Source organism: Apis cerana, linkage group LG8 (genome assembly GCF_029169275.1).
Source record: "Apis cerana isolate GH-2021 linkage group LG8, AcerK_1.0, whole genome shotgun sequence".
Lineage (NCBI taxonomy): Eukaryota > Metazoa > Arthropoda > Insecta > Hymenoptera > Apidae > Apis > Apis cerana.
In genome coordinates this window covers 8,872,082-8,886,811 of record NC_083859.1, presented here as the reverse complement: position 1 = coordinate 8,886,811, position 14,730 = coordinate 8,872,082, and the positions used below count along the sequence as shown (strand labels likewise).

At 34.2% G+C, this 14,730-nt stretch overlaps 1 protein-coding gene and 1 long non-coding RNA gene across 6 annotated transcripts in view; one reads left to right on the top strand and one right to left on the bottom strand.

The window, feature by feature from the left end:
* The first annotated feature begins 1,233 nt into the window (after positions 1–1,233).
* On the top strand, positions 1,234–13,182 carry LOC107996412 (ras-related protein Rab-3). 5 transcript variants are annotated; one of them, XM_017054442.3, is made up of 4 exons: positions 1,234–1,551; positions 8,429–8,650; positions 9,148–9,438; positions 10,294–13,182. In XM_017054442.3, exons 2-4 carry the CDS (start codon positions 8,429–8,431, stop codon positions 10,447–10,449), a joined length of 669 nt encoding a protein of 222 aa, XP_016909931.1. In that variant the 5' UTR covers positions 1,234–1,551; the 3' UTR covers positions 10,450–13,182. The 5 variants fall into 5 exon arrangements, with proteins under 5 accessions (XP_016909931.1, XP_061934719.1, XP_016909930.2 ...); XM_062078735.1 differs by lacking the exon at positions 1,234–1,551 and adding an exon at positions 6,831–6,920; XM_017054441.3 differs by lacking the exon at positions 1,234–1,551 and adding an exon at positions 6,875–7,223.
* Positions 2,989–14,730, bottom strand: part of LOC114577340 (uncharacterized) — a 29,701-nt gene continuing 17,959 nt past the window's right edge. The window contains exon 2 of the long non-coding RNA XR_003697343.2: positions 2,989–4,432. This is a non-coding gene — a long non-coding RNA (uncharacterized LOC114577340). The remainder of the gene's footprint in view (positions 4,433–14,730) is intronic.

The following is a 14,730-nucleotide window of genomic DNA, read 5'->3' as shown; positions in this document are numbered from 1 at the left end:
AATATTTTAAAATATAATATAAATATGAAATGAAAATCATTTTTGACAAACAACAATGAAAATAATATAATTATCATCATTATATTTTTTTATTGTAAAAAATTTTGACGCATAAAAATAAAAATTAATTTTATGCATATAAATTAATAAAAATTCAAAAAATATTGAATTACTAACCATTACTAACCATTGTATTCGAAAAATTAGTTTTGAAAGAATCAATAAGAAATGTATGTTCGTTGAATATCGTGACGATCTTCTATAAATACTACGTAGGTCGCGGAAGAGAATTCATTTGCAAACGAACTCGCTTGACAAATAGATCGAATCTATAACACTTTAATTAAATTTTAGACTTGGAATAATTTTTAAACATTTATAACATCTATTTTGAATTAATATTATAACATTTATGTATCAATATTACATTGTTTATTCGTTTCATTTTTTTAATTATTATTTATTATTTCAATTATTTTTTCAATTATTTACATATTTATTTGGACAATAACTTCTTCATTTATTTATTCATTTCATTATATATAAAAAATGTTTATTTATTTATATACTCTTTTATTAATTTATTTTTTAATTTTTATTTTCATCTAATTATTTCTTCGCTTACTCTCTCATTTATTTATTTGTTCATTTACTCTTTTATTTGTTTTATATATTTTTATTTTACAATTTATTTCTTAATTTTTATTTTCGTTCATTTTTTTATACACATATATGCAATTAGAAATTATTTAGTCTAGTTTAGGATTTCCAGGATTCTTCTTATATACTTACACTAAGTATAATTGTTTCTGTATCAGTCACGAGATCATTCGTTATTATCAAAATTCAAATGCGATTATAACAATTCCAAATTGCCATGAATGACAGATTGTGAAACTTTTCATCGAATATAGTTTGTACACTCACCTATTATCTGCATTCACACTATCGTTTTAAATTCATAGGAAACCGTATCAAATATCTTTACTTTTTGCATGATTTGATGGTATTTCAGAACGATACTTTTATATTTCTATATTTTGATGAATTGGATTTGATGAATTTACCCATAGTGGATAATCGATTGACGATCGATACGACAGATATCTTTTCAAAACTACCAGAAACTGGCCGCATTGTCGTAGGAATTGAAATTTCGCGAGATCAACAAGTGTCATTTTCACGAAATATGGGTTTTGCCGATAGTTTCGAGATGTCAGTCGGGTTGCCTGTGGCGCAGGCGCGGCCTTCCTCGGGATTGGTCTAAGGACGGGCGGGGGTCCACGAAATGGTCGATATTTTAGCTATAGCGGGCTACAGTGGCGCGAGGCTTTACCGAGGCCAGTCCAGTCTTCTTAAAATCGTCGTGAAACCATCCCTGTTGTGCTGCCGTGTGTTACGTCGCCGTGGTGTCGAGAAACTCCGTACTCGCGTATCAGCGTCGGAGTCATTTTTATCGTCGAGGCCAGGTGCAGGGGCCCAGAGTGCAGCTCGCGTTGTGCATTCCTACTATTCAGCGATCGACCGTGAAAGGATCAACGCTTTTAGGAGGTACACATGTCGGGAATGACTCGTCGGACGAGAAAGCTTCATTCAGGCTTGGTCACATCCTCACGGAATACATTCAGAGTCCCGCGATTTCGAGGCTGAAACACATTTCTGTCCGACCAGCCAGTTCGTCGATAGAACGCTTATTGATTTCTTTCTGTCTCCCTCTGTCTTTCTCCCACTCTCACGGTTTTCCTCTCGCTCATGCTAGAAACTGTGGCCGTCGAATCAACTTTTCATGCACTCTGCGCTTACACGAGCCTCGACTGCTTGTTCCCGCTTATGCATCACTTCTCATCCTCGTGATTAAAGGTGATTAAAGACCGCTTTAACGATCTAATCTGGAAAATCTCGAATTCATGGCGTCTAAAAAAAATCTAAGTGTGAATTCCAGGATTGCTATGCAGGATCCAGGATAATGAATTCAATTTCGATCATCCTTCAAGAGCTTTCGTCATTTTTTTTATGCACAATCTGACTGTCGATGACGGTCCAAACTGTGTGACCTTCCCACTCTCTCTCTCTCTCTCTCTCTCTCTTACACTTCCCTCTTTCTCTCACTTCCCTTGAAAGGGACGACAGACATGTCAGCTGTGATCACGTCGATGTTTAAGAACACGTATGATGCTCGTGCTGCCCCTGAAGAAGAAATTTATTAACAAATATATATATATGTATACATGGAAACAAACGACCGAGTTGGCGACCGAATTTATCGACCAGGCAGGCATCGCCGATATCGAGGAATTCGAGCGTATCGATCTGGACGCGTTTTCGGAATCCAAATTCGAGCGTCACGACATACATATACGGAGGCTCCATCTTCCGTTCTACGTTCATTCTGCTGAAATCGAAACTATGTAACGGGCGGCATGGTTGGTCAAGGGTTGGGGAATCGATCTTTCGAAAATATTTGTTCTATTGCTAATAATATAATAATATAGTTAAATTCTCCACAACTTTTTATGATGTTTTCTTCTTTACTCGTTGACGATTCTCCTTTAAAGAAAAAGATTTAAAGGAAGAGGAAAATTTATTGTAAATGTAGAAAACATGATCAGGCAATGGACGCCTGAGATGTTATATCATTGTTTGAGAATTGTGTTTGGATAATTTATATAGTAGATTGTTTTTTTTGTTTGTTGATATCCTAGAGGAAAGATTGATAAAAATTAATCATACAATACACATTGAGAAAGTAATTTTTCCAAAATTAATCATCTTTCATTATTAATTTGTCAAATTGCTATGCTTTTGATCAAAATTTTTCATTATTTAAGCTGATGATTATTGTAAAAAATGAGTTATTTATCTTTTTGATAATCATTGGAAATCACACACTATTGTATCATCAACATGGTAGGATTTCTCTTATTATATTAAAAGTACTTTACTGACAATTTAAAGATTAAAATACATAGAATATAATTTAACAATAAATAACTTTATGCAGAATTATATATTTGGAATAGAAGAGCACATTTGAAAGTTTCAATTTTTATAATAATTCACAAATTTTTAATTATGGTTCTGATAACAATTAATCAAGAAAGCTTATGATTTTTTAGAAGAAAGAGATTGTTTAATTTTAATATTTTAATGGATTCATGGAAGAATTGAACGTATTCGAGGTTGAGAGATCCTTAGAGCACAAAGACCTGTGTGTCAGTTGTTGAAGAGTATTAACTACAGAAAAGATACGAGTGCTTGAAACATTTCATCATCCAAAGTTTCGTTTGAATAACAATTTATTGTCGTCTAGTTGTTTTTTAGTACTTGACTTCAACAATGGCTAAAGTTAATAGGAATCCTTTATTTTTTTAACTTTTATTCATATAAATTCATCAATGTGTATGTATCTAGCAAAACAAACCAACAATGGCTGTACAAATATATTATTTGTACTAATAAAGACAGAACAGCAAGATTCTAACCTCCTATAAACATCCCAAACCGAGATATTAATTTTCAATTAAATTTTTGCCTGTTAAAACTTTAATTGGAACATTTGATTTACGATGATTTGAAGATTAACGCTACGCAAACTTTGAACAAATGAAATATAATTATAAAAATCTTATTTCACCCTTCTGAAATTATTCAAAGTCAATCGATATTCCTTTATATAAGACACGCGTATTTTTTTTTGAACGTCATAACAACTGACGTCAAAACATGTTTTAGAAAATTTATCTTTGAATTAATTTTAAAATACGAAACAACACGATCTCTCAGTTTAAACGATTAATTCATCATCCGAAAATCAAGGTATTACATCTGCTATAAAAATGAAGGATCAGCATGAAAAACAGCGTATCGATTTTATCTTTACACATCTTTCCAATCTTCTTTCTTCCTCATATTACATATGTTGGAGTGTACTCGTGCAACGCGTTATCGCATCCTTCTGGATGCATTCGTGCGCAGCACGTCAGTGTTTAACATAGGCGATACGATTATCGCGAACCTTGTTCCACTTTCTTCTGCCCGCTTGAAGAATTGGGCGCGCGTGCCTGATGTATCCTCCCGTAAAAATTTTTCCATTGGAATCCCTATATCAATACAGGCAGCCAAACTTTCCAACAAATCTTCGATTTCTTCGTCTTCTTCATTTTCGAACATGATTACGTTATATATTGATTTTTGCATTATTGCATTATGCGAATTTGTATCACGTCGTTCGTTGATCGAAATATCTGTAGCTCGATCGTTCAATTCTTCTTCGCCATTCATCAATTTCTATGCTTACGTAATCAAATTTTCTTCCGACGATAGATAAAAAATGATTCCTCGGTGAAGGAGATAAATCTTCATTTGTCCAATCTTTTTTTCGAGCTTGGCAAGAGCTTGGTGATCCTTGACCCTCTTTATCCATCCATCTTTCCTACAAAATTTAAATTTTCAATATAAAATGAATCGAAAAATAATATCACGGAATCTTGTATGCGACGCCTCAAATACAGTCGCTTTAGTTGATTTTAATTTGGAACGGATCATATTAGCCTCAGATATCGATGGAACATCTTATAGAATTAAAATTTGGGAAAATCTGATCTTCTCTTTTCCGCGATTTAATTTCTCAAAATGATCGTAGACACAAATTGTAAAAATTTCTCTTACAAACAATATTCTCTTCACTGACAATGAAACATCATGGATTTTTTTACTTTGATCTCTTTCTGAAACCTTATTAATCATTCTCCATTTTGAACATCTCTGGAGAACGATATCTGGTGACCAATATCATCGATATCGAGAAAAAGAAAGAAAAAAAAAAAGGATAATTAGCGACCAATTTCGTACGAGAATCGTTATTTATCAAGAGTCTGGGGAGCGTCTGGATGCTCTTTTATCGAAGGGATAGGAGAGTTTTAGTCGGACGAGCATCCTAGAAACGAGCGAGGCAGAAACGATGGAACTTGAAATCCGAGGGAAATCTGTAGTTCTCCGCTACAGGCTCGAGCACGAAGAAAATCGATAAGATCCCTCCCACCAAGCGTAAAAAGCTCCGGCTATGTGTCTGTGGACCTCGACGTCCACAGTTTATTTATAGACCCTCCATTTCTGAAATTTACTTTCGGCCATAACTGCACAGATCGCTCTCCAGTTGCACTTGATCGATCTGCCAATGTTTTCAACGTTTTGTCGGGACAACCGTTCGTCGAAAAATAGTTAGTTTCCTTGTTCTTACCGATAAATGATAAACGCGATCATAGATTCAGTTGTTGATTCTAGTAGTAATGTAATTGGTGGTTTTTTTTAGATTTTTTTAATTATCTTTCGACCATCCCAGTGATTGACGTATTTATATATTTTCTGGTGAACTTTTACCATTATATATTATTATATTTTGTAATTTTCAAAACGGTAGCAATGTAGTACATAAATAAGGAAAAATTCTTCCTCTTACACTCGGATAATTTCATTTCTTTCATAATAACACAGGATTAAAACGCATCGTGATATCCAAAATATATAAAAATTTTACTACCTTTTGTATAAATAATGAGTTAGGAACAAGTTAAGAACGTTTCACAATTATATAATAGAATTTCAGATTGTTAAAATGTATTGTGATATCCAAAATATATAAAAATTTTATTTTACCTTTTATACATATTATTTTATATACATTTTATTATTTACTTTTTATATAAAATCGTTTTACAATTATATAATGCAATTTCAGATTGTTAAAATACATTGTGGTATCCAAAGTATAAAAGTTTTACTATCTTTTTTATACAGATAATAAGTTAAGAATCGTTTCAAAATTATATAATGCAATTTCAGGTTGCTAAAATAGATTATGATATTCAAAATATATAAAATTTACCTTTTATACATATTATTTTATATGTATATTTATCTTTTACATGAATAATAAGTTAAGAACCGTTATCACGTTATATAATGCAATTTCTAGTCTTGTCACATAGACGTACTGTTTTGTTTCAATGCCAGACATAGTATTCTTATCTCCTTATTTCCTTCACCGACTCTATACTTCCTCAAACCGTCTCATTAGTACACGTAACCGGCACACGTCTATAGCCACAGCTGGCATCCGGAAACACCGACTCGCCACCCTACGTTGACCTAAGAAAACATAGGATGCATAATCCTCGATTACAATGAATGAATTATTTAACAAATCGTTGAACTTCACGATCGAGAGAGAAAAAATTCGCTCGAGAATCGAAAAATAAATTTTCTAAAAATCAGTTATCTACCGATGATAACTGATGGATAAATCGTCGCAATATTTGGTATATTGCCTTCGTACGAACGAGAGGAATCTATGAATCGTGGATTCTATTGAACCACCACGTGCTTTTTTTTTATATGTCCACCTGTAATTCGAGGTTATCGGATTTGATTGTTCCCATTGCGGGATTATCGATCGTGTGGTTTATCACGGCTACGAAATTGCATTCGAATGGCAATACGATGGGATGACAGGACAACATGGAAGGAAGCGAATATTATTAGAATTAAATTTTTCAAAATTGTCCAAAATTTTTTTCTTTTTCTTTAGATTATTTGATACAACATTGGAATGAATATGTAAATGAACAGTGTCGAAATTTATTAATTGAACGAAAAAAAGTTTGACTAACTTGAAAATTTTTTTCTAAATTATTGTTATCATATTATAACTGATCTCTTACATTGGAAACACGAGAAATAATAAAAACACGAGTATAGTAATAAATTTATCGAAAAAAGATTTGAAAAAAAAATGAGCACCCAATTGGCGCCCAATTCTTCTTCCAGCCCTGGAGTGGGCGTGTTTATAGAGAAACCGCGATACCGTCGAAAGGAACGAGATACAAGGAACGAGTAAACCCGGAAGGAAACGAAAGAGTCGCGTAAGTGTCACACAATTGGCTCGACGCAAGTGGATATTTCTAACTCCTGAGAAAAAAAATTCTACTTTCTTCGCGCTGTTTATCATATATCTCCTCTGTCGCGATCTTTCGTTACAAATTGTTCGTGAATGAATTTTTGAAAAAAATAGAAAAAATTTTGGAATGTCGAAGGGATTCGAAAATCGGGCGGAGAATTCGATAAAGGATACCAGGCCACCTATGAAGGATTCCGTGCTGGAACTGAGGCCGAGAATGGCACGAATGATGTCCATCGTTGATATCACCCCACGCGACAGACGTTTGGTAGCGGCATTAGCAATTCGTTTTTTTTCTTTTTTTCTTTTTTTTTTCCTCCTCGTGATAAACGATGAACAACAAGTTCGACGACAATTACAACGTTGGACTAGAAGCAAAAGATACGGTGAACTGTCGACGTAGTAGCGGAGATATATCTATGTTGTTTGGTTCGGTTTTCCAAACTTGTCGTGAATTTTGAATACTTTGTGCAATGACCAATCAATAATCATTATCGTGCACAATTGTAATAAATTTTTAAGTATGCCAAATTGGTATCATGGTGATGAATAGAGAAGAGTGAGGATCAAGTCTCAGAGGAAATAAGATATTAGAATAATAATTGAATAATTACAATGAGTTCATAAATGTGTATTTTTGTAATGATGAGTGAATACTAGCTTAGAGACCAACCTATTAATTTTATATAAAAATCACATTGGTAATATATATCACATTTGACTTAAATGTTAAAAAAAAATTAAAAGTATACAATAGTTAAAAATATTATAATAAATTCTAAATCCACAGCAATAATAATTGAATACAATTAGTGTTCATAACATATATTTTTGTAATGATGAGTGAATACTAGCTTAGAGATCAACCTATTAATTAATTTTATGTAAAAATCATATTGGTAACATATATCACATCTGACTTAAATGTTAAAAAGATCTATATACAAATAAGTATCATAATTAGTTAAAAATATTAATAAATTCCAAATCTATAACAATAATAATTGAATACAATTAAACAAATGTATTCATAAATATTTTTGTAATGATGAATGAATATTAGCTTAGAGATCAACCTATTAAATAATTTTATATAAAAATCACATTGATATCATATCACATCTGACTTAAATGTTAAAAAAGAATTAAAAGTATACAATAATTAAAAGTACTACAATAAATTCCAAATCTATAACAATAATAATTGAATACAATTAAACAAATGTATTCATAAATATTTTTGTAATGATGAATGAATATTAGCTTAGAGATCAACCTATTAAATAATTTTATATAAAAATCACATTGATATCATATCACATCTGACTTAAATGTTAAAAAAGAATTAAAAGTATACAATACAATAATTAAAAGTACTATAATAAATTCCAAAACCATAGCAATATCGATAATCTAAGGTAAATCTAATCGTCAAACGTAGATGTGTTTTTTAAATGGAAATTTGTTCGCTAGATGGCGGGCCAGGATCCAAAATTTCAGAAGGAGGCCGCGGACCAAAACTTCGATTACATGTTCAAGCTGCTGATCATTGGGAACTCGTCTGTTGGTAAAACGTCCTTCCTGTTCCGCTACGCGGACGATTCCTTCACCTCGGCCTTCGTATCGACCGTGGGCATCGATTTTAAGGTGAAAACGGTTTTCAGACACGACAAAAGGGTCAAGCTACAGATCTGGGTCAGTATACATTCTTGCGTAATTCGTTACGCCGCTTCTTTCGAAAGAAATCGCAAAGTTATTCTCTTCCTTTCTTCTCTTTGCTTTTAATTTGAATAATAAAATAGATAAAATATATAAAGAATATAAAAAGGAAAATTCGTAATTGCATTTTTCAAAACATTTACGATAAAAAAATATAAATCGTAAAATTTTTGAAGGAGGAGAGAAATATCTTTCACGAATCATTCTATTTAATTTTACAAATAAAATACAACAGTTGAAAGTCGTAAACGTAATATTTACGTTCACCCACACTGGGCATCATTTGTTATTCGACTTGAATATTATCGCTTGTTTACGACTCGTTTATTTCAAATTATTTAAAATTATGTCTCCGCAAAAAAATAATTTTAGGAGAAAGGAAGGAAGAAAAAAAGGAATTAATATCCACTCTCACAAAATTTCACGAAATTCTCCGAAATTAATCCCGTTAATCGTGATCAATTGTATTTTAGGACACTGCAGGTCAGGAAAGATACAGAACAATAACGACGGCCTATTACAGAGGCGCGATGGGCTTCATCCTAATGTACGATATCACGAACGAGGAGTCGTTCAATTCGGTGCAAGATTGGGTAACGCAGATCAAAACGTACTCGTGCGACAACGCCCAGGTGATCTTGGTCGGCAACAAGTGCGACATGGAGGACGAAAGGGTGATCACCACCGAGAGAGGCAAGCAATTAGCGGACCAATTGGGCGTCCAGTTCTTCGAGACGTCGGCCAAAGAGAATATCAACATTAAGGTAAAGGAAAAAAGATCGATCTAAAAAAGATTTTCCAGTTTCTAGAAAACTGAAAAAAAGTTACGAAGAAATCCGTCGATACATTTTCTCAAGTTTTTAAAATCTTCGAATTTTCCATTTCCAAGAAGAGATTCGAGCAAAAGTTTAAACGAGAAACAATAATTCATCGTATTCGATTCAGGTTTTTCCAAGCTATCTCTTACGAAAGTCGCGTATATAGAACGCGTACATAGCATAGAAACCATTTTCATTTTTCTTTCCTCGCCTGTTTACCAGCCTATTATCCCAACTTAAACCGATCGCAGGTTGAAAAAACGTTATCGGCGTCACGTTTCCTACTCACGTTTATTTCTATCCGCAACGTGTGTGTAAACACCGTTACCTACCGAGATATCCTCGATTACCCGCTCGGTACCGAGCCCATTAATCATCACCAGCAGGACGGGTCGAATCTATTCGCACCGACGTATCGACGTTCATCCGATCGATTTTTCCGCCCACGATTGCGACTACCTTGAGACCTACCTCGTCGTGACGTAGCTCGTGCCTTTTTCCTTTACCGTATCAAACGCAATTTTAAAAAATTTTAATATTAAACGGAATGAAAATAGGATACTAGGATTACACATCCTAGTAACGCAAATACACTTCGACTAATGAGAAAAAAAACGTCGCGAGGGAATTAATTGCGAGTCTTGCGCAACGTGAATATAGATCCGAAGTAAATTTAAATTTTTCGATTAATTATCGCGTCGTTGATTATTTTCGAAGCTTAATTCGAATCAATTTTAAAAATCAAACGTGGAAGAATTTGATGGTAAAAAGTTGAGGGATCTAATTATTTCTCATCCGCAGACGGTGTTCGAGCAATTGGTGGACATTATATGCGACAAGATGAGCGAATCCCTGGACAATGATCCGACCCTAATCGCGGGCGGAATGGGCCAGGCGAAGGGTCAACGGCTCACCGACCAGCCGACGAATCCAACAGACGACAATTGTAATTGCTAAGAACGTGGACGCCCATCTACGATCGCTAAGCCAAGAGAAATATTAAGAAGAAGGATAATCGACGAGAAGAATAAAAATATAAGGAGAAAAAGAAGAAGAAGAAGAGGAAGAAGAAAAATAAATATTAGAAGAGAAACGCGTGTATGTCTATATGTACATGTGTGCGTATGAACGCTGTATGCGTATGTGAACCGTGTGTATCCATAGTGTATACATGTATGCGTGTGCATGAAGAGAGGAGAAAGCGCGAAAGAGAAGTAGGAGGAGGAGGAGGAGGAGAAGGAGGAAGGTCGAGCGATAAACACTGGCACTTCAGTTCACTTTGGTTCTTCTCGCCTTTGTTTTTTTACCGGCCGTTCTTCATTCCGCTCTTTTTCTTTCCTCCTTTCTCGATCGATATATTTATATATGTACACATAAAATATTATGTATATGCGCAAGGGCGAACTGCGAAGTTATCGATCGATTCTTCGAAAAATTTCGCTTCGATAATTTCAAGTGAATTCTTCTTATTTTCAACAAATATCTTATTCCAAGGTCTATTTCTTTAACGATTTAAATTCCATTCTCTTCGACTCTTTGTTTGTTTTGAATTTATCTTATATATATATATAACGGAATATATAACGGTTAGATAATATAGTTCAAGCTATATTCGGCGTTCACTTGGCAGATTAGAGAAAAGCTCGAGTTTTTTTTTATATAATAAATCTCTTCTTTTTTCTTTTCTTTTTTTTTTTTTTTTTTAGTAATCGTTCTGACGCTCGAGGATCGATTCACTGACTCACTATTTATTAGTCACGCGATTCGCCTTGTATAATACATATATAAATATGTATGACGATTGTAGCCTGATTACGCGGAGGTGTCATCGAGCTAATCCGAGTCCGATCACGAGCAGACATTGAAGTTTTTGTTTTTGTTTTTTTTTCCTTGGGTTCGACGGGGAAACTCGAAAAGAGGGATTTCAGGGATTTCGTGAAAGATGAGCATTTGCAAAGAGCGAGTCCTGACGAGTCCTGAATCCTGAATTGTTCGTGACAAGAAAAAGAATAAAAGAAAATACGCGTTTAAATTTACCGCCTTTTTCGCCTGCACGGTTGCTGATTCTTGTCGCTCGTAACTTTCGATTTCCAATTTCTTTCTCGCACACATTCGGTTAACACTTTTTTTTAGAAAAAAAAAAGAGAAAAAGAAAAATTACATCATTCGAGAGAAGGAATTCGTGTATTTTGAGAAATTAATCAAATCTCTCCAAACTTTTCGTTTTCTGCTCGATTAATCGACGTAAGCTGGACAATAAGCGAGAGAGTGAACCGTTCGAAGTGAATCGAAAAAAAAAGGAAAGAATTTTTCTCGATTTCACTTGGAACGAGACATTCGAACGAAAGATGCGATAAGGCGGATGAACGAAGCAGAACGTGTTGTCGTTTCAGAGACAACTCGAGAGCGAACTGATTCATCTTTTCTTCGATCTCCTATATTTTTTTCCCCTTTTCTTCTTTTCCCTTTTTCCCCGATCAGTTCGTTCCGGATCTCTCGAATTAAATTTATCGAAATCCCCCCTCGAAGGAGTTCGATTCATCGGAGAATTGACAAAACGTTGACGACTTTAAGCGCACCTTAAATCGAAGATCTGAAATTCTCGACCGGGAAGCGAATAAGGATTTGGCACCGTCCACGCTTGAGAAATACACACACAATTATATATATATATTAAAGAAGATACGATTAAAATAAAATCTCGTCTCTGCGTCATTGAAATCTAAGCACTGACTCGTGACTCGTCGTTTCCATCGACGATTATAAGATCACTTTTTTTTCAAGCGTGTTCGAGGCTTCGACGCCCCTGTCGACGCAACAACAACAAGTTAGGGCAATTCTGGTAACGAGAAAAAGAGAAAAAGAAAAAACAAAAAAGAAAAAAAAAAAGAAAGCAAAAAAAGGAAAAAAATTGAAAAAAAAAAAAAAGTCGAAATATATCTGTACGTGTTGTATTCTCAATTGGCGTTTCCTTTCCCTTCTCGCAAGGGGGGAGGGAGGGGGGGAAGCGTGCTCGTGTTTTTTCACCAGGAGGAGGCTGATTCTCCCTCGAACCTATATTTGTTCTCGACGACGTCGATCCGATGCACAATATCTTTTCAATCTTTTCGAATCCTCCTCGAAGGCTCGTTCAAAGCTCGAGCACCTGAGACGATGTTAATAGAAATTGTTTCGGCGACGGCTGAAGTAGACGTTGACGTGGACGCTCGAAACGAGGCTCGTCCCTTGAGAAAAAAAACGTTCAACACCTCGGCGTCTTCCTCTTCTCGGGAGGAATTCATTTTTTCCCCTCCCCGGGCCCATCTGTCGAGACGATCGTTTTTCCATTATTATAATCTATATAAAAATTTTTAATGATCGATCAGCTGGGGGGAACTTGAAGAGTGGCGAGAATTATTCGTGCGAGATTAAATAATTCTCAGGTGAGAGAAGATTTGTAATTCTTTGACAACGCGCGTGGTTAACGCTAAAATGAATAGCAAAAATTATTGGAAATTTTCTAAGAAGTATATGTAGCAAAATTATTCCGTAAATAATTAATAGAGAGAGAGAAAGAGAGAGAGAGAGAGAGAGAGAGAGAGAGAGAGAGAGAGAGAGAGAGAGAGAGAGAGAGAGAGGAGAGACAAAATTAAAAGCGTAAAAAGAAATGGAGATTTGTTAAATTTTGTAAAAAAAAATTAGGAAATCGAAGAAGCGAGGATTCTTTCTTGTTGTTCTCCCGTTGTTTTACCAATCGCGTGACAATAAGAGGAAGAATTTGTTTCGGATCGATCGGAAGGTGGGGAGCATGCCGACCATTTCGCTTGCTCGCGCATCGATGCCCTCCCCCCATTTCTCGAAACGATCTTAGCGATAAATTACTCGGAGCTCGCACGATAAAACAGAGATATTCGTTGTTGGCAAGCTTTTTTATCGACGGCTCGCAACCACAGGACTTTACCTCCCTGAGAAACAATCATCCCATGCAGAGAGTATCTCGTATTCGTGTCACTTGTGGACAAACATCTATGTTTGGATGTTTGGAAAATGCAAATTGCGGGGCATTCGTTGATTTTCTTCGTTGTAATATGTAACGAAAGGCTTTCGAAGGCCGAGAACGGCGTTTATTTTAAGATTTTTTTAAACGTTCCACGATATACATATATATATATATATATATATACATATATACATATATATATATACATATACACTGTATTTTGACCATGAATAGATATAAAAGGAGAGGAGCAACAATGCGCGCATCGATATTTGGCGTCAATTATTATTGAAAAAAAAAAAAAAAGAAAAAAAAAAGAAGATAAGCGTCCAATCCGATTACTTCAGTCGTTGCTCGGCGTTAAAAAAAACCTACTAGGCAAGCTGCCCTCTGTACATAAAGAAATATATATATATATATAAATACCTATTATATATTATATATATAAATATATATATATATTATTGAATCTGTAATGAAAAGTGTACTGTAAGCGTTAATTATTTCGTGTCAACTCAGATACGATTCACTAAGTCGCGGAAATGCAGCCTGCGCCATCGTGTAATCGAGAATTAAAGAAACTATAAGAGGAAAAAAAAAAAAGGAGAAAATGGACAAAAAAAACGAAAAAAAAAAAAAGAAAGGGAAAAAAATTATCTATCGATCGAAAAATTGTACGATTGTATCGATCAAAAATCGGAGAAAAATAAAACTGTGCTGTTAATGTGGAGGTGTGATGATCGACGGAAATCAAAGAATCTCTCTCTCTCTCTCTCTCTCTCTCTTTTTGTGTTTTTTCTTTTTCGAAATTTTTTTTTTTTTTTTAAGTTAAGATTCGATTACGCTCTCGAAGAATCTCTAATTTTTTATTTCGATCTTTTCGACGACTATTGTTTCCCCAACAAATTTTTTACTTCGTGTTTTTATCACATTTTCCTGTATTAATATTATCTTTCTTATACTTTCAGAATCGATCACGTATAACAATCAGATATATTCGTGAGATTAAATTATAATTAATATGAATATTCTTTGGCCAGTTCTTAATCCTCGAGATCATCAACAACGAACTCCTTTATTTTTTCGCAAAATATTAAAACATACTATTTAAAAAAAAAAAAAAAAAAATCTCTAGAAAAATAATATTTTCCAAAAATAAATTTCTTCTTAATTGTACTTCAATAGCCTCCAATTCACAAAATTTGAACAGTGGAATTAAATATTTAATTTCGAATGATAATTAACATTAATAAGAACGA